Source organism: Poecile atricapillus, chromosome 5 (assembly GCF_030490865.1).
Source record: "Poecile atricapillus isolate bPoeAtr1 chromosome 5, bPoeAtr1.hap1, whole genome shotgun sequence".
In the NCBI taxonomy this organism is placed as follows: domain Eukaryota; kingdom Metazoa; phylum Chordata; class Aves; order Passeriformes; family Paridae; genus Poecile; species Poecile atricapillus.
Window position 1 is genome coordinate 18302426 of NC_081253.1, and position 22489 is coordinate 18324914.

At 34.9% G+C, this 22489-nt stretch overlaps 1 protein-coding gene across 9 annotated transcripts in view; it reads left to right on the forward strand.

Moving 5' to 3' along the window:
* The first annotated feature begins 409 nt into the window (after positions 1-409).
* Positions 410-22489, forward strand: part of LOC131579516 (sodium channel protein type 2 subunit alpha) — a 55070-nt gene continuing 32990 nt past the window's right edge. Inside the window, exons 1-12 of one of the 9 annotated variants that reach the window (XM_058839563.1) lie at positions 410-676; positions 3739-3857; positions 6336-6425; positions 8096-8224; positions 8901-8992; positions 9879-10151; positions 14126-14189; positions 14751-14892; positions 15667-15873; positions 17306-17596; positions 20779-21126; positions 22131-22263. In XM_058839563.1, the coding sequence (XP_058695546.1) occupies positions 410-676; positions 3739-3857; positions 6336-6425; positions 8096-8224; positions 8901-8992; positions 9879-10151; positions 14126-14189; positions 14751-14892; positions 15667-15873; positions 17306-17596; positions 20779-21126; positions 22131-22263 (2155 nt within the window). Of the gene's footprint in view, positions 677-3738; positions 3858-6335; positions 6426-8095; positions 8225-8712; positions 8805-8900; positions 8993-9878; positions 10152-14125; positions 14190-14750; positions 14893-15666; positions 15874-17305; positions 17597-20778; positions 21160-22130; positions 22264-22489 lie in introns of all 9 variants that reach the window. The other 8 variants (XM_058839564.1, XM_058839565.1, XM_058839570.1 and 5 more) reach the window with 8 other exon arrangements.

The window sequence follows — 22489 nt, forward strand, 5'->3', positions numbered from 1 at the left end:
TGATAAAGGCAAAAGATGTTATTGTGTTGTGTATGACTTTTTTTACCAGCCTATAGTATTAAAAATCTATTGGTACAAGCAGTAAGTGAATTTTAAACTAACTGTTTTAAGGATTGATACTTCTGTGCCAACTCTAAGAGGCAAGCTGAAAACAAAAATGGTATGTCTTGAAATAAAAACAAATTTAAAAATTCATTTCATGGCAGTTTCCTCTTGGATGATAATTACTGAATTTAACAAGATGTCCCACAAAAAATTCTATGATGGTATATTGCTTTACATTGTAGCTGTGTTGCTCTAATTTTTTTCTGTGTTTTTTTTTTTGTTTGTTTGTTTGTTTTCTTTTTATATTTTTAGCACTTTTTTATGAGAGGGGCTAAGCAGTAATTAAGAGGTGCAGGATGAAAAGATGGCACAATCAGTGCTGGTACCACCAGGACCTGACAGCTTCCGCTATTTCACAAGAGAATCACTTGCAGCTATTGAACAGCGTATCAATGAAGAGAAAGCTAAAAAATCCAAGCAAGAACGCAAAGATGATGATGATGAAGATGGCCCAAAGCCAAACAGTGACTTGGAGGCAGGAAAGACACTGCCATTTATTTACGGCGACATACCTCCAGGAATGGTGTCTGAGCCCTTGGAAGACCTGGACCCATATTATATCAATAAAAAAGTGAGTGTGTTGTATATTTCTATAAGACTTTAAGAAGAATAAATAACAAAGAACAAAATAATAAATAACAAAGATGTAGAATTTCTATTATTTTTGACCTAGAGCTTCCATATAATAATTCCCCCAACAGCTGGTGTGATATGCAGAAATCTCCACTTGAAGAACAGAAATTAGTAATGCAAGTTTGTGGGACCTTATAGATCAGTAGAGATGCACTTAATTTTATTTTTTTTTGTAAACCTGGCATTTTAATAAAACCTATAACTTTCAGTGTTTTACACACAGGAGAATTGAAGTAGCAGCACAGGAGTTATCTTTAGAATAATTACTAATTGCTGTATTATAGTTGTGAAAGGAGCGGGTCTTCAATATGAAATCCATCTCAAAGGTAGCTACACATCCTACTAGATTTCTTCACTGTTGTGAAAAGTTTAGGTTGCATTCTCTTGTCACTGGGAAGGATAGGGAAATATGTAAAAGTAATTTCTCAGGATATGATGATGATCATCCTGATCCATATTTACTCTGTAGAGGCATCATATATCCAAATTAGTCTGTGTGAAAAAATTTTCTTACTCAGTTCTATTTTGTTCTATGATTGTTTTCAAAGAGGAGGTGTTTCAAAAAAGGACATAAATAAAGAGGAGGTAGCAATTGCACTTGGAGTGTTGACAGAATGTTACATAATTAAAAAAATATTTATGGAGATGTTAATTTAAAAAAAATAGATCCACATATTTGCTTTGATTTAAAGTAACAACAACTGCTGTGACCAGCACAAAAGTGTTGAACTTTAGACTAGTGTCCAGATGGCCTTGGGTTTCCTCCAGATTTTCAGTCCCTTTGATTTTGGCATCATATGTATTCAGTCCCATTATTTTACTAGCAAAGAAGAAATAATTTTTTTTTTCTGTTTTCATAATTTTTTTCTCCTGCTTTCTTTTCTTTCCTGTGGAAACTAGCTAGCTAACAAAAACAGGTGAATTAAAAAACAAAAGCCATGAAAGTGAAGAAACTGCTTCAAAGAAAAATGAAGAGAAACTCCAAGAATTGTTATGATTCAAACTCAGAATAAGAGAAAAAATGCAAATGAAGATATTTCCTGCAGGAATTAGGGGTATGCCTCATCAGTAATATGTTGAAACAATAACAATATAGGCATACCATGAAGAACTAAGCAGAAGGGCTCAAAAAAAATCAATTGTGCCTTAAGTGTTCATTGCAGAATTTCTAAAACTGAATTAATGTATGGAGAATAATGAGTTAAATTTGAAAAAAAAAGTTTTCAATTAATTATTATGTTTTGCTCCCTTTACTGAAGTGATTTACCCTGTTGAAGTCTGGAAGGCAGATAGAATTTGGGTCAAATACCAATTCCTTTTCTTAATTCTTTCCACATTCTGTAGCAGTAAAAAATCTAAATTCAACACCAGAAATCCTAAAGTTAGAGCATGTACCATCATGCTTTGGAAACTAGAAGAGTAATTCTGCAATTGAGTGTGGACAGGAAGTAAAATCCTGCTGAATTGATTGTTCCTGATTGAGAAATGCATAGCAGTTGTCATCATCTTTTCCAAAAGCATTGTGTAGCAAAACTTTGAACTGTATGTTACAATCATAATTTTTCTATTATTTTTCTTAGCGTTCTTTGCATATTTTTGAACATAATTTTTTGGGTCAGGCTTCATTTTCATTTTTTAACATAACTTGATGAGTCAGCATAACACAAATGCTACTTCATCAGAGGTTTTGTCAGAGTAAAGGGAGCAGAAAACATAAGAACTCTTATTAGAAGATTACTAGAAGTCCTGTTTCATTAGCTCCAGGACTAATAGTAGGAGAGTTGAAAAATCTTCATAGTAAAGAGCATGTTACAGAGTCCTGTACAATAAAAGATCAAAATGCAGCTTGAGAATCATTAAGTATGGGAGAATGCAAACATCTTACAATTGGTAGAACTGATTTTTATAATTTATAATTTATTATTTCAGGCAGGGAGAGGCATTGTGGTTTCAGCTGCTCCATTTGCCACACCTGCTCAGAAAGTAGAGCATAATCTTGACAAATGCTGCCCTCTGATTTCAGTTGAGGCAGATCATGGCTGCTGGCAGTGTTCCAGGTCTGCATGACTTATGTGCCCTTTGGGCTTCCCAGGACTGCCACAATGCTGTCTAGATGCACTTCCTTTCAAAAAGTATGAGCTTTCATCCATGTCTAGAAAGAAGGGATAATGGAAATAGACAGAACATACCCCAGATGTGTGGGAATCAAAATTATTTTTTTAAAAAAACCTTACAGGTTTCATCCTTTATTTCTTGGATTTTAAAAACACTGTTACATTTAGAAATGCTTCTTAAAATGTTGGATATATATGCATGAGTCATTGCTGAAACCGTGGAGAGAAAGTGAAAATACATGGATGCAGTGAATACAGTGAATTCTGTATTAGGTGAAAGTAAAGTATGACAAAGAAAATAGATTTGCAGGTACAGAACTATCACAGGCAATAGTTAGAAAGGGAAGTAATACATTACTCTCAGAGTACAGCAAAAATTGAGTACATTAGTGTTATGTTCAAAAATGGTTATTGAACACTCTCGATTTCCATATTTTCGTGATCACTTGAAACTCAGATAACTTTGAGTTACTTTTGTCTTAGTACTTTGATTTGATAACTTATGCTGTTTATTTGATTTAGGGATTGAAGTAGAAGTTTTAATGGCTCTCATTTTGGTTACGGTTACCTGAGTGTATATATTATACTGTACAAAAAGTACACTAATTCTTCAAGTATTGCCTACGTTACTTTTATGTTTGTCTCTGTTTACTGGCTAGCAATATCAGGATTACTTTTGATTTCTAAATAGATTCATTTAAGTTCATTTATTTGTATCTATAGTAATTTGGCTGGACTCTACAATGTGTGAACTGGACAAGGGGATTGCGTCAATGACAAAAGAGCATATTGACCAAATATGATTAATGATGAAATGAAAATGATTCAGGGTTTGTAACTTGGTATCATCTAAATGCTATTTTTCATTCTCTTTTTCTTTTTCCAGACCTTTATAGTATTGAATAAAGGGAAGGCAATATTCCGATTCAGTGCCACCTCTGCCCTGTACATGTTAACTCCTTTCAATCCTCTTAGAAAAATAGCTATTAAGATTTTGGTACATTCATATCCTTTTCAAGTGGTTAGTCTAAAACTGATGAACTAATGAATGAGATGTTACTTAGTATTTAAATCATTCTCTGGCACATGTCCCAGGATCAATATGATCTGTAGTGCTTTGTCCCTCTTCTCTCTACTATTTCTGTCTTCTGTTCTTTTTTTCCTTCTTCTTTTACATTCCTGTTCATTGCTGGATCCTAATATAGTAATACCAGAAGCCAGACAACCAGTCATCGTCCTTTACAGTTTCTGTGTCTTCTTTCTTCACCCACATAATTTTTCCTTCCCTCTTGTTTTTTTCTGTAATCATCACATCTTTTCATCTTTTCCCCTCCTCCACATTTTTCATAAACTGCAGATATATTGCTCAGAATACTTTAAGTTCTTCCCTGACACTCTGTATTAAAATCAAATCTTTGATCCCAGGTCTGTGCTTGAATATTTGGTGAAAATATGGTTTCATTATTCCTTTATATTTTCTGATTCAGATAATGCTAACAGACAGATAGATTCATAAAACAGCTGAGGTTTCTTGTTTCGTTACACATTCTCAGTCTTGTATGTATCCCACCTGTCTGTTTTATTTCTTGATCATTATTGCATTATACACTTGTAAGCCTATTGATGTTTTAATTTCAGTCTTCAAGAAGGTCATGAGATTTTCACATTGCAGGTAGAAATTTGAAAAGCTAAATTATTATAATTACTTAACTATTATTTTGTCTTTTTCAGTGTTTTAATAGCTGACTATAGTAGGCATCCCACTGGTCTGATCCCAAATACCAATATGAGCGATGAGGGCACTGACTTCAGAAAGCCAGCTTACTTAATAAGGAGCAAATACAGATGTTTGCACAGTTGTATTTACAGAAGTCATAAGCACACTGAAAGAAGTTTTGTGTTAGCATTGCATATAGGGATCCTGAGATTATGTAGACTAAATCTTGAGCGAACTTTTTTCAGTCTTGCTCTACTGTAAGACTGATAATTACAGCAGTTGGTATGTGTTGGATATTGTTATCAATGGCTGGCCTACAAATGACTTCCAAAGCAATCATGTTAGTACATAGTTTTCAATTTCCTTGCTACAGGTGCCACTACAAATAATTATTTTTCAATTATATGACACTCTCTACTATATTCTGGAGCATTATTCAGTTATGGTGAATAATAGAAGATTGTGGGACTGAGGTGGTGGTGAAGGGCTAGTCACCAAAGTCAGAATGCTAAAACACATTGTTTAAATTTATGTTGAGGTATATTATAGTTATCTTTCCACTAATGAAAGCGTAGTGAGGGTAAGTGGACATTTCATCAAAAAGGATTTTGAAAGTCTGTGTAAAATACAGGTTGGTGAAACACTTGTAGCATGGTTTTTTAATGTTTCAAAAAATATATTTATTTCTCTTTTGCTATGTTCATATATGAATTACATAAAGAAAAGCTAGGTTCACAGTAAAGGATTTAAAATATATTCATTGCACAGAAACCCCAAAGAATTGTTGAATGTAATGCCTCAGTTTTTTGACAGTTCAGAAGGTAGAGGTATCATTATCACTTGAAGTTTTTTTAATTAATGTAGACATGCAAAGAAAAGTTTTCAAGGGGAACCTCACAGTACTTCTCACCCCATTATATTCAGATTTCTATTTAGGTGCACCACATGAACCTGCAGCTGTTCTCAAACTCGAGCTTTGTCCTCTCTGTAGCTTTAGGTGTTGGTGCCATCATGTGGGCGTTTCGTGGTTCATCTGCATGGTTTTCATTTTGGTGGTTGTATTTATTTCTGTATCTTAGAAGAATGTCAGCAGTGCTGAGAGTAAAAGGTTGTCGATTTAGAGTGGTTCTGGTCAAATATATGAAATTATTTATGACTTGGACCTGTTCTGGAATTCTATTTGTACTTCTTTTTTTGAGACTCACATGTGCCTTCTCCTCCCAACAGCATTTATATTACAAAAGTCATATATAAAACAAATAGCAATAAAATACTTTCCTTCCTCTGATTTCCCTATGTTCTCTCCTATGTTGCACCTAGCTATCACTGTATCATAGTGATAAGGAAAAATGTTGATACATGCCTAATTTTATGATAAAATATTAAAATGAAGAAAATGTATTTTTCATTGCTTTGCATGCATGAGCAGATCAGATTTGTCTAGATCATCTAAAATAAATAGTTCTTGTGTTAGTCCATGAAATTAATACTTTAAATGCTGACATTTTTGTTCAATAAGAAAAAATAATTTAGAGTTGGGGTGCTTTTTAAACTATCTTTCAGAGTTTCTAATTTTAAGTGTATGCTTGCTCTCTTTTAGCTATAAAGCAGTGAATGAAAGCTTTAACATATTCAGGGCTTTTCCCTGGCTATTAAAAGAGCAGTGGAGGGATAGCTCCTGATAGTGAAAATCTACCAAAGCAGTGTGTTATTTGATACTCTTTTTATGAGATTTTCTGGTTTACATTCCTTAACTCTTAGCCTACATTATTCAGCATGCTTATCATGTGCACTATTTTGACCAACTGCGTATTTATGACCATGAGTAACCCTCCAGACTGGACAAAGAATGTAGAGTAAGTTTAATGGATTTTCTCTGAATAATATCCAGTAATCAGAAATAAACTGCTGTAAATTATATTAGGATGGCTTCCAGTGGCAGTAGCTACCTTGTTGGGACATCCTATCAACAGCTATTCTGATGCTCTTTCATTTGCTCTAACATTAAATACATATAATTATCTCATGACAAGTTCTTTAATGTCTTTCCTCTGTTTGCAGTGCTAGATGGAAAATGTAAGAAAAGCTATTCTTATGATTATACAGAAAAAGTGTACTATAAATATTTTTGACTGCATTCTGTGTCACATCTGTGCAAGAATGCAGGGAAATGCAGTCTTTCATCTCTGTTGTGATAACTGTTACAGATAAAGGGATCATCTTATGGATGGCTGTATTGATCACAGGGCAGCTTTCTCTTACCAAAACCAGTCTAGCAATGGAAAATTTGTATGCAAAATAAGCTATTAAAAAGTATTGAAATGGTTAGCTAATCATTGGTGCAATATGATGTCAGCTTGGCTAATTGGTCCAGTACGATGTCAGCTGCGAGGTGCTGATACACAATGACAGTTCCAAAGCTGCAGGACACAGTGTGAAACACTGTTCTTGGTGCTTCCTTTCTGCTGCTTCTTCATTCCTTAGTGCTTGGACTGATACATACCTGTTCAATCTTCAGAAGTCAAAAGTGAAATCACAGGCCTATTAAGGTCAACGAAGACATTCTCATTTTGAGTTCAATGTGAACATCTATGTATTCAGGATATCTAGCATGTAGTAAATATTTATGATAAAGATTCGTTGCTTGAATATTTCTTCATGTCCATATATTGTGCCATTTAGAGTTACAGCGCATGTCCTCATCTGTGAAGTAAAATTCTGCAGGAAATAAATTTTTTAGTAATTGAATGGAAAACTTTTATATCAGAAAGCTGTTTTCAAGTTAGCTCAGTTAGAGTAAGCTTTTTAAGCAGTTTAATTTGAATTCCTTTTCATTGAAGATATAAGTTAAACTAAATTTCAGGATGACATCTTTTGGACACAGAAGATTGAAATTACTCAGAATGGAAGAATTAAATATTTTTTCAATTTATATTTCAGCAACATTTTTTAGTCAAAATGAGTACCTGAATTTTATTGGCATTTGTAAATATTTTTTGTTGTTCTTGCACTTGTTTGATTCCAGTACATCTGTCTTGCTGAAGGTGAAGCACTGGATGTATCTACTCTGTAACACTGTTACAGAGAAATGAGGACTGATGAGTGTTGGTGCTTGCCTACTCTTGGGACTAAGCAACATTTCAGCATAAAAAGAACATTGAAGAAAGGAATTTTTAGCCTCAAGTAACTTCTAAAACCCTAACATAATCCATCTGTTTTTTTGGTTTTTTAAATAACATGGATTCAGACTAGTCTTAAACATGCACCAATGAACTAACTGGGAATTTTGCATCTGTTTTATTGCATAGATTATAGAGGTTAAATTTAAGATGTGAGTTATCAGTCTTTTAATCCTAATTTCATTCCTCTTTCCTTATGGTATAAATTATGCAGATGTTAAAGTTGGTTGTAACTGCTATTTTTTCTTATGCCACTTAAAGAGAAGAAAATTAGAATAACACAACTAGAGAGCATAAAGTGCAAAAATAACGTGATCTATAAACTCTGTCTTGCATATTTTCCTCAGATACACATTCACTGGAATTTATACCTTTGAATCACTTATTAAAATTCTTGCAAGGGGCTTCTGTTTAGAAGATTTTACATTTCTCCGAGACCCATGGAATTGGCTAGATTTCACTGTCATTACATTTGCGTAAGTCTTCTACTTATTTTTTAATAAAAATTCTTCCTGGTAGCATGAGATTAGTGACTAAAAATTGCCTCATATCTTGTCAGCCAGAATATTTGGAGCCTGGACTTCCTGCAGTTTCAATATGTTTCTTCTACCTCTTTTACACATTTTAGAATTTCTAGCCAAGTATGTGCTGCGGAGGCCAGCATGGTGTGCCAGCCCATTAGGATTGTGAATGCCATCACCCTGAACTGTTCATATCCTGTCTCCTTTCTGCATACCAGAATTAAAGGAATCCTTTTGACTTCGTGCTAATAGCTGACCAGATTAGTTTTCAAACATCAAGTCAATGTGGTTTATTGTGATAAAACTTAATTTAATTTTATGGCCATAAGCATATTTATAACACAGGCAAAATACAGTGAACGGTGAAAAGGTCTTGCTCAAAGACCCAAGCAAATAGAATAAAATCTGCCTCAATTCTGAGTAATTGTGATTTAATCCTACAGGTATGTAACAGAATTTGTAAACCTAGGCAATGTTTCAGCTCTTCGAACTTTCAGAGTATTGAGAGCTTTGAAAACTATTTCTGTAATTCCAGGTAAGAAGTAGTTGGTGTAAGGTGTTAGGCCCCTCGTATCTCCAACTGTTATTTGTGTGCTGTCATTGTGTTTGTGTGTGAACTCCCCTATTACAGATATGTGACAGAGTTTGTGGACCTGGGCAATGTCTCAGCGTTGAGAACATTCAGAGTTCTCCGAGCTTTGAAAACAATATCAGTCATTCCAGGTGAGAGCGAGGTTAAACACCGAGGCTGACTTTTGTTCTCCAAAGGCTGTACTCACATTTTCAAAGCATAAGCCTTGTTTGCTACACATTGTCTGTCAGCAAATAAAAAAAGCAGGAATCAAGACATGTAATTTTATTTAAATTGATTCATGCTTGTATTAGTTGTATTTTCTTCTCAAAAAAAAATCAGCCTTTGAGTTTAACAAATTCTTGCATGAGATATTTGCAGTAAACAGCCTATGTGATTTGCATCTTATAACATCAAGCTTTCCTTTATATGTTTTAAATATAAGTTAATTTTAAGCTTTCATACTGATGCAAATTTTCTCATTTATTGAAGGCACTTGATATAGCAAATTAATTCAGTTTTAAGTTATGTAAAAAAAATTAAGCTCTAAATGATAGCATGGGCCATGCATGGGGTATCGTTCTAAAGATGTCTTTCTTCTCCAAACCATCACCCCTCATATATTGTAACAAGATTATTATTATATCATTTCAATATGTACATATGTCTTTAAAGTGGGGTTACATTAATATAGAATACATTGCAAAAGTTCATAAAAGAAAGGTTTGGGCAAGAAGCATCAACAAAAGCAAACAATGCTATTCTATGTAGGGTTGAGATACAGCATGAATAATAAAATCACCTGTTTTGGCATAAACAATGGTACTATCTATTTTTTATTTTTGTACACTATAAAATAAGTATAAACTTACATATTTTCATTCATCTGTCCAAATAATAAGGCTTTTCTTTAAAATTACTGTGTCACAAATTACTAGTCTTTTTGCATGAGATATTTATCAAGAAAAAAGTAACATGAATTTTTGTGTGTATTTAGTATCTATTTAACATCATAATAAAAATCTTATCTCTTTGCAGGCCTGAAGACTATAGTGGGAGCCCTGATTCAGTCTGTGAAGAAGCTCTCGGATGTGATGATCCTGACTGTGTTTTGTCTGAGTGTATTTGCACTGATAGGGCTGCAGCTGTTCATGGGCAACCTGAGGAATAAATGCCTGCAGTGGCCTCCAGACAATTCTACTTTTGAAACAACGGTTATTTCCATCTTTAATAGCTCTATAGGTGAAAATGGTACGTTTATTAATGCAACAATGACAACATTTAACTGGGATGACTACATCGAAGACAAAAGTAAGTGTTAATTATATCATCTACTGCATTGATTTTCTGGTATTGATTTAAACATATTTGATTAATATCTTTCCCTTGCATTTAAAAGTGTGTAATATGGCAAGAAACATAAAACCACTCATTTTTCTCTAGTAAATAAAAGCACAGTCATTATGTAATTTAACACTTATAATATATGATACTTGTTAGCAAAATACCTTTTTCTTTCACTGAATATGACTTTTAGAGTAAAATCATGTTGCAGCATAAACCAGAAATTTCTGTGCTAGCTTCAAGCCTCCTGAAATAGTGTGACAACCCTATCATGGGATCTGAAATGTAGTAGCTAAGTTAGTGCAAGATAGTGCCCAATATCATAAACCCACATCTGAACATCAGCTAGCCTAAGAATCCCACCAGAGCACATAAATGCGACTACAGTGCTCCTTCTGGAGTTGGGTGAGTGGCTCTGCACCACACACCCTTGCACAGCACAGACACACCTTTAAGAGAATATTGCTGCTTTACCCCAAGATTCTGTCTTGCAAAATAAGGACTAAATTTCATATTTATGTATTTTAATTTATTTCTTATCTTTGGAAAATCAAGAAATGAGCACTTTTTTCTCTTTTGTACCTCATAATGCGCTATTTCTACTATTTTCAGTAGTTAATGTTAGTACAGTGTTAACAAAACTTGTTTAAAAATTCAGATAGAACAACTCTGAACAAACCTATAGTAGATGGCTGTTTTGTCTTTCATAATAGTATTGTCAATCTCTCCCATTTATCTGTTCAGCCCTTTCTATTTCCTTTAGTATATTATTTATTATACTTAATATACTCATAATTAGGAGTAATAGGTTTTTATAAAGTCTGTATATGTATTTTAACCAGTGACTGTATGAATGAAAGCTAGGAAACCTCACCTGAAGAATGAAATGCTTTTGGATCCAAGTCTCATTGTCTTATAATCTTTTAATATACTTATCATCTCAGCACGCTTGAAATATACAAAAGTCATGCAGGAATTTTGGATGATAACCTATTTTTAAAGCCATGTGAAGAACAGAATCCATTCTATTCCCCTATAGTTGCTTATGGTACCGTGTCACACAACTAGAAAGGGGTTTTTTTTAAGTACATGACTTACATTTTCCTAATTTCTGATTGAATATATTACTACATCTGCTGTGGACTTAGAAACAAGAAAATCATAGACAACTTTATATTAGTCTTTATACAATTTAAAAACTCTTATCCTCTGTATTTCTGGTCTTTCCTAAGCCAAGCAATCCTATTTTCTGTTTTGCATTTTCTATACTTATTTTTTTTTTATTTCTTTCAATCTTTCCAATTAGTTTGGCATTTTTTCCTTGTTGTTGTTTGCCTTTTTTTTTTTTTACAGGTTTTTTGGTTTTTTTTTTGCATGGATTTTTAATGACATCCTCAAATTGAGTGCTAACTCCTCAAGTAATTACTACTAATTTGTATCTTTACCTCATGCCATATATGCAACATTCCTATTAACATATTTCAAAATTACCTCATTTTTATATCAGCTCTGTATTGTTGATTCACAGTCAATTTTTATTTTGCAGCAGTTATTCCATCTTTTTGTACAGTGGTGGCTGCAGCCACATCCTGGTATTTTGTATTTCCGTATTTGATTTTGCCTTGTCAAGTGTAGCATTTTATGCTTGTCTCTATTGAAATAAATCAAATTGCTTTTGGACAAACTTGTCAATTTGTAAAGGTCATTCTAAATTTCAGATACCTTTTCTCCTAACCTTATGTCTTCAGAATACTTGACGCATCTTGGTTTTTTTCTGTTGTTTCATGTCTTGAGTTGGTAATGGAACTTGTTAGAAAACCATGTCTTGCACAGATAGCTGGGACATCTTCAGAGAGATGCCCTGATGAATTGGCATTGCATCACTGACAGCTGCTCTCTGCTAACTTTTTTCAAGTATTTTGTGGTATTTCCAGAACATATCTCCTTTATTTGTATCTGGAAGTGTCATATAAGACTTGTACCCATGACTGTTCTGTTATTAAGCTGGCAGAAGACAGGAATAGTTTTGTATATGGCATATTTTCTACAAACTCATATTTAATTTTTTGATTACTTTATCATTATTATTTTTGTACTAAAAAAAAAATCTTATTTGTTTTCCAAAGTAGTGGACTGAAAGTGGACCTTGCCACATAAGAATGTGAATTAGGCCCACAGACAGTTTTGCAAGTTCTGCTTGGAGCCTGTCTGCATCTTTAAATTTATTTTTAAGTAGTGGTCAGATGTCTCACAGAGTCTGACTGTGATCACCAGAATTCTGAAACTACACTGATTTTTTATATGATATCTGAGACTATTATAATTGCAGATATATAAATTATGGACATAATTCCTCTCTCTGTTTAAAATAAGCAGATTTTATACTGCCTCTATCTTATACTGGTGGTGACAGAGTAGAAGCAGTCAATAGGAACTGGTTGCAATTCCCTGCTTGTCTGTTTAGCATTAGCCCTCAGTTAGTTCATGCCAGCTAAGCTAGTCCATGCCAGCTGGCAGTGAATCTCACGGAACCATCTGTTTCCTGAGAACAGCCAGAACATACCTAGTTCTAGCATCTTTAGCTTAATGTGCCACCTGACCCAAAAATCTCCATTAGAGATTCCCATTTTACCCTAAGAATTGCAAACTAGAAATTGATGGCAAAATGTGTTTCCCTTTCTGCAGCAAAGAAAGAAAAATAAAATAAAATAGAAGAGTGTGTTGGGGGCTTTTAGGCCTTCCGTCTCTTTTAATTGCATTTTACCTCATCTTAATATTTGGCCTAAATGTTCAAGTGCATTCACCTGCTTGCTACAGAATTTTGTGTATTAGTTTTGTGTAAGGTACATCAAATGCTTGGTTTTTCCCCCAGCTCCTCAAATCAAGATCCAGTTAGAAATTCCTTGAGCATGTTGTGTAATCACAGAATCGATGGGATTAGAAAAGACCTTTGAGATCATCTGGCCTAACCTATGACTGAACACCACCTTGTCAAGTAGACCATGGCACTGAGTGTCACATCCAGTCTTTCCTTAAACGCCTCCAGGGATGGTGACTCCACCACCTCCCTGGGTAGTCCATGCCAATGTTTAATCAGCCTTTCTGTGAAGAAATTGTTCCTTATGTCCAACCTAAACCTCCCCTGGCACAGCTTAAGTCTGTGTCCTCTCATCCTGTCACTGGGTGCCTGGGAGAAGAGACCAACACCCCCGGCTACACCCTCCTGCCAGGGAGTTGTAGAGAGTGACAAGGCCTCCCCTGATCCTTCTGTTTTCCAGGCTAAACTCCCTCAGCTGCCTCAGCTGCTCCTCACAGGACCTGTGCTCCACACCCTTCACCAGCTTCATTGCCCTTCTCTGGACACACTCCAGCACCTCAATGTCCTTTCTGAACTGAGGGGCCCAGAACTGGACACAGCACCTGACGTGTGACCTCACTGGTGCTGAGTACAGGGAAAAAAAACCTCAGCCCTAATATTTCAGGTTTTTTTCAAGGAACACTTGGATAAAAAAATATGTAATTGATAATCATAAATTAATAGCACTAAATGTTATGTATCAAAATGCACGAAGGAAGGCACAGAATTGCCCTCATCCTTTACCTCATTTTCCTGGTATTTTTTTGGTTTACTAAAATACATAATTTGGTATTCCACCCCTTGTATCTTATAATTTGGTTAGGTTGCTAAGAATTAACTGCATAACTAACTTCCAATTTTCTAAAGAAAGGCTAACTTGAAGATTCTGTAGAAAGTAATTTTCTTGTCAAAACAATGCTTCCCATGTTTTTTTCATTCCTAACCACTATATATTGCAGTTGAACAGTTTTTTAGCTCTGCTAATTTCTTTCAAGTGTAAAAGTCTATATGATTGTTCAATTTTCATTAGGCATAAATATTATCTTTCTCATCAACTTTTTGATTTTCTTTTTTATTTTAACAGGTCATTTCTACTTCTTGGAAGGACAAAATGATGCACTGTTGTGTGGCAATAGCTCAGATGCAGGGTAAGAAAATGATCATCATTTTTCATTATGCATCAAAGAAAAATAATTAGCTACTTAGAATAGCTCAGGCAGTCGACTTTAATGTCAACCGTACCGTAGAGTTGCAAATTACCAATGTTTTGCATTAGAAGCTATACCTGAATACAACCATCTCTGTGATTTGAATTTACACAGGCGCTTCCATCAGCCTCTTAGGCTACTTTTGTAAAGGTAACCACGTGAATGATCTGTGCATAAATGTTGCTGCAAACTTGCTAACAACTGTTTATCAGCCATGCTACTTGATGTTTTTCTCTTGTCCTGATGAAGATGTGTTACAACAAGCTGTGGGGAAGGGTAGAATACTATTAGTTATATTATTAAAGCATTGAAATATTATTAGGAAGTGGAATTAAAAAGTGAAAAATAATAAGCTATATATTTTTATTTTAGGTATGTAGAATATAATTTTACTTGTTCATAATTTCGTTAGCAACTGGTACTCCTGAACAATTTTGTTTTACTGCAGTATATCGTAATGTAGAGTAGTTGTTAAAAATAGCATTTCCTCTTCTTTTGTAGTCAATGCCCAGAAGGATATATATGTGTGAAAGCTGGTAGAAACCCCAACTATGGCTACACAAGTTTTGATACATTCAGTTGGGCATTCTTGTCACTGTTTCGATTGATGACTCAGGACTTTTGGGAGAATCTTTACCAGCTGGTGAGGACTTATTAAAATAAACAGCACCATCACCAATACCATTACTACATAGTACTTGCATAGTTATTTTCATTCACTTGTCCCTAAGGCCTTTGGAACAGAATTCATCTTTAATTTCATATATGTAAACTGTTGTCTAAAACAATAAGGCCCTTATTCATGGTTTAGGTTCCCATGTGCTTCTTAAATACATTACAAGGAGTAGCTGTTATTTTATGAAGATGGTTTTATTTACCTCAATGAATAAAAGAATTTAAGTTGTTAAAGTCTCTTATCTAAACATGCTTTAAATAGATTCTGTGTTAAATTGATTTGCAGTCTAGTAAAAATATGTTTTGTTTGAAAAGTTTACATTGTGTCCCTGAACTACACATATCCTTACCTGAAGGACTAATTTTCTCCACTGTAACATTTTGTATAATGTACTTTTTTTGTGGCAGTGTAGTTTGGGACTGATGACACAGGAAGGTAAGATGCTGATCAGTGGCCCCACCTACTGTTAAATCTAAAGGCTGTTATGTAGATGTATAGATTCTTATTGGTACAAGTTCTGAACTATTCAGAACTGGATTTACCTTGGCAAGAGTAGACACAAAAATTTTCCATATATATTCAGAATATAATATTATTTCTATAAGGAAAAAGTAACTAAATAATCTTGTGCTAACATAAATTAATCTTAGAACGTATTTCTAAATGATAACGCAAAGGCTAACTTAATATTCAAGAGTAGTTAAAGTCTGTTAAAAAAGTGTATTCTCTCTTTTTCTCCAGACTCTGCGTGCTGCTGGGAAGACATACATGATATTTTTTGTTTTGGTCATTTTCCTGGGTTCTTTCTATCTGATTAACTTGATCCTGGCTGTGGTTGCCATGGCCTATGAAGAGCAGAATCAAGCAACAATGGAAGAAGCAGAGCAGAAAGAGGCAGAATTTCAGCAAATGCTGGAACAACTGAAAAAGCAGCAGGAAGAAGCTCAGGTATCCCTGTAAAGTAAAATTTATTCTTCAATTCATGACTGTGAACAGTCATGCTTTATGTCCACACATCAGAATAATTTTTACTCCCCTACTCCTAACAATATATTACTGTGTCTCGTACATTCCTTCATATTGTAAACAATCTCTAATTTTTTCCACTGCACTGTTTTTGCTGGTTTGAGTGAACTTGTTAATTTTGTGACAAAAATAATAACCAACAAGCTAAAGTGCTGGATTTTCAAACTGGAGATCAAAATTAACTTTTTAATGGAGCACTTGTTCAAGTTACCCAGAGTGCTTGTGGAGATAATCAAAAGCCATCTGGATATGGTCCTTGAGCAACCTGCTTTAGGTGACCCTGTCTGCTGGAGAGGTGGACACGATGACCTCCCGAGGTTTCCTTCCAACCTGAACCATTCTGTGATTGTCTGAAATGGAGGTGGAGATGTGGAAAAAAGTCCAAAGAGTAATTTTGCTTAAATAAGTAACAGAAGCAAAAATATTGTAGGTGATGGTGCTTCAGCAATATATGGCTTTTTCTACTCCCTGCCCATCTCTAACAGCAGAAAGCCATAGCTTTCCAGTTTTAAAGAGAATTGGAAAAAGTGGAGAAACCGAAGAAAACACTTCTGTGGTACAAATGTAATGATTACATAATGCTTTGAAATTCCTTTTCATTTTTTGAAGGCTCTCAAGTTTTTAATAGAAAAATTTATAATGTCCGCTTGGCATGTGGTGACATAGAGCAGAAGTTGAACTATGTCTTCCATATAAGCACATGACTAAAGTCAGCAGTCGGGGTTTTTTGTTTCATTGATCAATTGCTACCTGTTGGGGGGAATTGTGGGAATTTTTTGTTCTTTTTTTTTTACCACAGCTTGTAAATAAATGTTAATAAAATGCTCCACATGTTTTGAAAATCAAACAGGAACAAGTATGTAATAGTGTGTAGTGTAACACAAATCTCTGATTATTATTTGCAAAACTGAGATATCAATATTACACAAGGTCTTTAATAGACTAGGGAGTATTCAAAACCCATCAAAATGTTGTAAGAAAGTGTTTCTTCCTGTTAACAGGGATTTACCACCTGTTTGAGCCTTGATTCTTTATTTTTACGTAGTACTTCAGTTGAAAAATTCATCACGACATATTGCTTCAATCTGAAACAGATGCTTTTTAACTCAGTTTTTTGACAGCACAGCTTTCCCATGGGTTTCTCTTGCTCCTGGTTTATGGAGCAGTGGCAAATTATGGTTCCTGTGGTATTTCACAAATTATACTTCTTATGATATGCTGGGTTTTGTGAAGTGGAAACATTGCTTTTATTTCAAAATAATAACTTCTTTAAGAGTGGTAATAAATGTGAAATAGTGAGTGGTGTATGTATTTGTATAAATGCTGTAAATTGCACATGTGCTTGTATGTATAGGCGGCGGCAGCAGCTGCAGCAGCTGACTCCAGAGATTATAGTGGAGTAGGTGGAATAGGTGGATTCTCCGAAAGTTCTTCTGAGGCATCAAAACTGAGCTCAAAGAGTGCTAAAGAGAGAAGAAATAGAAGAAAGAAAAAAAAGCAAAAAGAACAGTCTGAAGGCGAGGAGAAGGATGGGGAAGAATTTCACAAATCTGAATCAGAGGACAGCATCAAAAAGAAAGGTTTCCGATTTTCCATTGAGGGGAATAGACTGACATATGAAAAGAGATTCTCTTCCCCACACCAGGTACCATAGTATTATTACCTCTTAAACACCTTTTTTGTCTGCTCATCATATAAAGAAAGCCCTGTATGGTAGTTTGGTTAATTCTCGCAAGATACCACAGATTCATTAATGCCCTAAATCAAATATTAACCAAGTTAAAAGTGCAGCCAAATATGAAACTGTAAGAACTGGAGAGATTTTGGTTTTACTCTGAATTCCTGTGTGATAAATCAAAATTACATATATTAATTAATATGAGCTGTATTTCAAGCTTCTTAATTAAAATGGACCTATCCCCCCACCGAGTTGGATGTGTTCAGCATGATGAGTAGCTTCAAAACATGGTGCATACATAAAAATGTAATGTTTCAAATGAGGAGAGTATTAAAGTTTGGGAAGCAAAAAGCTCAATAGAAATTACAGTAATGCTCATGTGAAATTTGAGAAATTAATTGATTTGAGACTATTAATTGTTTTTTTTTTAAAGGTGGAAATGTGTGTGGCAATGTGTCTTTGCATGTGTTCTTACATTGAAACACCAGTGACTCAGAGTGCCATCTGCATCTCCCTCCAGACATTTATTTCATTTGGTAGTTTTGTAATGTTATCTCCTACAATTTTCAAAGCTCCTCTTCATTTGCCCACTTCTCACTCTCCCTTTAGCACTGCAAATCCAGATCTTGCATACATTCTCTCCTTTTTCTGCCCCTTTTTGTGCCTCAATATGCTTCTTCCTTTTATCTCCACCTTCACAATTTTCCCTGGTCTTTATGACTTGCTTTCTCCCTCTTTTTAGTCATTATTACTAAACTCATTCCTGCCTTTTTAATCCTCTTCTATTTCTGTCTCTGGAAAGCCTGTTTCATCCCTTAATAGATTATGAATGTTCATACTCTCTTCATGTATTGTTTTCTCCAGCCTCCCATTCTCAAAGAAGCTCAGACCTCTTCATCCAATATTTTCTTACTAAAGACTGTCTTCCTTAGACCAGACTGTGGTGGGAATATGTTTCTGGCTTTCTATTTCTGCCACTCTTTCCACTCACTTCCTAATGTATTTTCTTTATCAATAGTAATGCATCCTTCCCCCCACCCCACCTCCTTGGTCTGCCACTGTTTTATGTTGTTAACTGTCTAACTAATCTCTGTGAGATTCATCACTGAATTTAGTTCATGATTCATTCTGTTCCTTATACGAATTTTCACACATGTCAATTGACTTCAACTTCATGTTGAAGATCCATCTGATCCCCTAGGTGCATAATCTTGCCTATCTCTTTATTCAAACTGCAGCCTTATTCAACTGCAGCTCAATTAATACATTTTGTAAGAAATTAAGCATTCCTCATACAGCTTGTTCTTCTAACATTTTCATCTCTAAGTTCATTTACAATCGTTTGAATATGACAGTCTAGAAATCACCTCCCCTTTGGTTTTCCAACCCTAGTTCCTTTTCACTCTGGATTCTAACCACTAAACAGGGGTGCCACTCACCATTCTTTAATACCATTTTCCTTGAGAAAACTCGGGCTTATATATCATCTTTGACTTTTTCCTTGGCATTTCATTTTCTTTCAATGTAAATGACCATTTTATTCCTCTTGAAATCTTATTCTTCCTAACATTCATAACTTTGTCTCCTCTCAATTCTCCTGCTTTAGTTGCGCTTTAGGAGCTCCTTTTACCCCTTTGACAGTTTTTCAAGGGATTTACACAAGGCCTTTTGCTAGATCCCCTTTCTCTCTCCTTTTCTTTTTTTTTTTTTTTTTTTTAATTTAAACTCTATTATGGACCCACAACTGTGAATCATTTTTAACTTGGACCTCTTTGCTGCTGTATTCATCAAGAATGTTGTTGCAAAGAGCACTAACCTATCCCATGGCTTTTCTCTAATCTGCTAGTAAACATATTTACCTAAAGAATTTTATTTTTTTTTAATATCATAAAATATACTGTACCTAAAGTTCCCAACCCACTTTGTCTACTTACAGTAACCAAGTCCCAGCTTTGACTGACCCAAACCAGCATTCATAACCTCCTGTTAAATTTTCAAACTAGTTTCTTTGAGCTCTTTCTGGTATGCTGCCCTTCATGCTTGGAAGAAGCTCCCATGAGTTTTCACAGAACACTTCATTGCTTTCCTCAAATCCCTCTTTAAAACTCTCTTTTACCATGCTGCCTACAGAAAGCTTGACAGGGAAGTGACTTCAGGTGAGCTAAGATGACTGTTTATCATACTCATCAATTTTGCCTCTGTGTATGCCCTCTCTTTATGTTTCCATCTGTTGTGTTACATTTAAATGATAAGTTCTTTACAGAGTGCCTTTTTATTCTGCATTTTGCAGTCCCTAGTACAATGGGGCTCAGGTCCACAAAAATAAGTTGCAGAAGAAAAACAAAGACACTGCTTCATTAAGTATCATCTCTGCTGTTCGTAGAGGTCTTGGGTGAAATCAGGTGCTAATACTTAGCAGTCAAGTCAAGGCAATTACTGATATGAATTAAAATTAAGAACGTGTATAATTAATTGCATGATTAAAGCATTATTTTGACTCTAATACTGGAGATCCTCCAATAGCAGGTTGATCATTTACTCCTATGATAGAAAATTTTTTCCTATGAGTAAACTGATGAAGATTAGCAAACCTGTTCATACAAAATTACAGGCAAATTGTTGCATTTTCAGGATAGCTAAGACTTTAAAAAAATATAAGAAACCTATTATGACCTACTTGACTAATATCTGAAAACATATGTATGTTTTTAGACTAGGCAGTATTTGGGAGGTACTTCTGTGTGCAGACTGAGTCACAGAAAACTTGCCTAAATTTTTATTTACTCCACCTGTCATACTAATGCCAGCCTGGGGTAAAAAGTGTCTAGATATACTTATTCAGTTTACAAACAATTGGTAATAACACAGGCAGAATAGCAGAGGAAACGATTCTGTCAAGCTGTTTCTTTTACTCTAATTAAACTGATTGATTTCATATATCCAAAGCAGTAAAATAACTAGTCTTTGTCTGTCAGTTATGTGCTCTTTGTTTAGTACCCAAAAGGGAGTGTATTAGAGGGGGGACTGTGCCAGTTCATTTCTTTGTAGATGACCTTACCCTTTAAGACATTGTGGATTTTTCCTCTGTATGAAAATGTTGTATTTTAGACGATTTTCATCTGATAATAATAATTTTTATTTACCTGCAGTCTTTGCTGAGCATTCGTGGCTCCCTGTTTTCCCCAAGGCGCAACAGCAGAACGAGTCTTTTCAGCTTCAGAGGTCGAGCAAAAGATGTAGGATCAGAAAATGACTTTGCTGATGATGAGCACAGCACTTTTGAAGACAATGAGAGCAGGAGAGATTCTCTCTTTGTTCCTCATAGACATGGTGAACGGCGCAACAGTAACATTAGCCAGGCCAGTAGGTCATCCAGAACAGTACCTGCACTTCCAGCAAATGGGAAGATGCACAGCACTGTGGATTGCAATGGAGTGGTTTCTTTAGTTGGTGGGCCACCAGCTTTGACATCGCCTACGGGACAGCTTCTGCCAGAGGTGATGATTGATAAAGCAGCCACTGCTAGCAATGTAAGAAAGTCTGCAATAGCTCAGGCATGATGTTCTCTCCCTGTATCATCAGTCACTGTTTCCACAAAATGTAGTCACACAGCAGTGATGACCTTTCTGGCTAAGCTGTGAATGCTTCTTTCATATATTCCAGCTATAAGCTAAAGGAGAAACTGAAATTTTCTGGCTCTCATTAATAAAATATGTGAAAATGCATGTGAATTGACTGGGAACAGAATAGCATAGTAAACCACTGAATAAATTTAGTTTGTGTAGTCTTACACCCATTGATTCATTATGCTTAGACTTAACTAGATGGTTCTGTACTTGTATATCAGAAAGGATATAAAAATGGAAAAAAAATTAATTACATTTACTTAATTGAATGTGTTAAATAAGTCTTTAGCTTCCTGCTGTACATATGTGAAACTTTTTATGTTACCCTGGTAGTACAATTTTCAAGGGTTATGATAGTGTTCCTGTAATATAGCTAATTTTTATGGGTTTTTTAATATCAACATTACTAAATATTTTTTCATTTGTTTGAAAAATGTGCTAGGAAATTCCTGGTTTATTATAAATTAAGAGATATCTTAAGAAAATGCACTTATGCTAAATTTCTTTACCGCTAGCTGTGTGGGCTGTGCATTTTCATGTTTAGAAAAAGATTTCACTGCCTAAATGGAAAGATATTTACAGCAAAGCTCATTGACAAGCATTGTGGAGCATTTTTTAGTCTGAAAACTGCTTTAATATCTCAGCCCTGTTCCAGCAAAATACTTGAAAACATATTCTTCAGGCACAAAAGCAATATACTGCAGTGTTTGACTATTTCTGTACAGAGTCAGGCATGCCTTAGTTTGTTGGGAAGCCTCAGTATAACTGGAGTATGGTGTGGGACAGCAGTGTTTAAATCAGTAGAGCCCTATAGTAACTTACAGTGTTATTATGTGTAAAATCAATTAGCTATTTCATCAGTGTTTTATTTTCAGGGCACTACTACAGAAACTGACTTAAGAAAAAGACATTCTAGTTCTTACCATGTTCCTATGGACTATCTAACAGACCCTAGTGCAAGGCAAAGAGCAATGAGTATAGCCAGCATGCTTACAAACACAATGGAAGGTATGTAACACAGATTTTTTTTGTATGACTGTGCCTTAAAATTGCTATTAAATGTGTGCTACATTAAGCAGTAGTGATGTTTTAAGGCAGCTATTTCAGCCTAGAGGATATAGACAAGAAGAGATTTCTATATGGAACTAGGGGTGGGATTTTTTGTGGTTTGTTTTTTTTTTTTTAATTTGGGACTGATAAATTTGGGAAAAGAGTCAAGCTTACAACTTATACT